The sequence below is a fragment of the Tupaia chinensis genome, unplaced genomic scaffold, assembly GCF_000334495.1.
Source record: "Tupaia chinensis unplaced genomic scaffold, TupChi_1.0 Scaffold148012_1, whole genome shotgun sequence".
NCBI lineage: Eukaryota > Metazoa > Chordata > Mammalia > Scandentia > Tupaiidae > Tupaia > Tupaia belangeri.
This window is the reverse complement of record NW_006207862.1, coordinates 2,522,576-2,524,338: the sequence shown is the minus strand read 5'-3', so window position 1 is coordinate 2,524,338 and position 1,763 is coordinate 2,522,576. Positions and strand designations below refer to the sequence as shown.

General features: G+C 50.5%; 1 protein-coding gene across 4 annotated transcripts in view; it reads left to right on the top strand.

Annotated features, from left to right (window-relative positions):
- Window positions 1–1,763, top strand: part of CDH23 (cadherin related 23) — a 410,231-nt gene that overhangs the window by 211,848 nt on the left and 196,620 nt on the right. For all 4 annotated transcript variants that reach the window (XR_003548152.1, XM_006170102.1, XM_027768917.1 and 1 more), the window contains exon 11: window positions 1,360–1,365. Coding sequence is in view for 3 of the 4 variants with exons in the window: in XM_006170102.1 (XP_006170164.1) it covers window positions 1,360–1,365 (6 nt within the window). In the remaining variant the exon portion in view is untranslated. The remainder of the gene's footprint in view (window positions 1–1,359; window positions 1,366–1,763) is intronic.

The following is a 1,763-nucleotide window of genomic DNA, read 5'->3' as shown; positions in this document are numbered from 1 at the left end:
TTCTGGGGACTGGAATCGTTGGAGAAGGGCTTTCAGACCTCATTAATTTGCTGCCCCCTCCCCCTCCGTGGCCTTCCTGAGGGACTACATTGCTATTTACACAGGTGGGGAAGGTTATTTATTCACTCCACCAACGTCATTGTGCCTGCCACAGTGCTAGGTCTTGGAGATAGTGCTGACAAGGTGGCCCCAGCCCTCCAGCAGGGAGTGGAGGAATAAGCACAAGCATTACTGCAATTAGAAGTAGATGCTCAGAACTCAGTGACCAGGGGGAGGGATGGTATGGGGCAGGGGCTGTTTTCCACTCAGCGGTCCCAGAAAGTCTTCCAAGGGGAAGCCGTTAGCACTGACGTTGAGGAGTGTGGAGGAAACCGCCACCCAGCTGCAGAAGGACAGCACCCTGGCAGTAGATGCTCCCCTGTAAGGACAGAGGTCCTCACAAGGGAAATGGTCTGGTATTTTTAAGGAGCAGAAAAGAGGCACCTGTGCATATATACCCCAAATCCAGTGTGGAGACATGGGGGAAAGGAGAATTGAGATGTAACCACGCCCTACTAAGAGGTATTCTCTCCTCTTCTTTCTCTCTTGCATGTGTATGAGTACATTTATGCATATGTACACATGCCCACTGGCAATAAAGAAACGAATAGATTTACTCTTTTTTTTTTTTGAGAGAGAGAGAGTTTTGCTATAGGGTACATGTGCTTGTCAGAAAGACAGAGAGAGATAGAGAGACAGAAAGCAAAAAATCACCCCCCCCGGGGGGGGGGTGGCCATGCCACAATTCCTTTTCCTCTTGAGATCTTGGGTACACACTCACACACACCGGGCACGAGTTTAAGCCACTGGGTTCGGGACTTGAACTGCGGTCAACTGCATGGGAGTCCAGAGACATAACCATTACACCAACTGCTGGCCCCACTCATTTATTTTTTCCATGTGTGAGAGAGACAACACCAATCCACCCCAGCCTCACCCAGCCCTGAACCATAGGCACACGTGCACCTAGCACATTCAGGGAGGTCTCCAGAAGAGAACCCAGAGCCTCCCTGGTGGGCCAGCCTCACAGTGTTATGTTGTTACCACTATGCCATCTAGCCCCTGGTCCCATTCCTTATTGGCAAAATAGAGACAGTGACACCACCTAGCTCACACAGCTGCTGCGAGGATTCATTGAGTTCCTGTGTATACTTAGAACAGCACTTGGCCCATACAAAGAACGTTTATACCTTAACTAGCATATTATTGTTCTGGACCCTGGGAAATAAATGTATTGCTTTACCATTTTCAGAGAGGAGGAAATCAAGACTCAGAGAGGCTAAGGGGCCTTCCCCAGGTCACACAGCTAGTGGGTCTCAGAACTTGGTCTTGAACTCTCATCCAGTGCTTCTTGCATGTGCTGTGAGTCTCCCCGTTTATAGACGTGGCTCCTCATTCCTCCCCATCTCAGTGTTCCAAACCCTGTTGCTTTTCACTTCCTCCTGTCTGTGGAGATGAGCTTAAGCAAAGCATAGTCATGAGTAGACACGTCCGGCTACGACTGTTCAATATGGGCCTTAGGAAGAAGGGACAGGTCTCCATGAAGGTGGGCAGGTACCTCTTCTGGTATGAGTCACCATCTCCTGAAGTTCCTCAGCACTGCAGGGTTGAGAGGTTGGGAACTGAGTTACAGGGTTTGGGGCTCACCAAGCGGCCGTCCAGAAGGCTTGGTCCCACCAAGGGGGTGGGTCTTCTCACCTCCAGCACAGCTGGTAGGAATGACG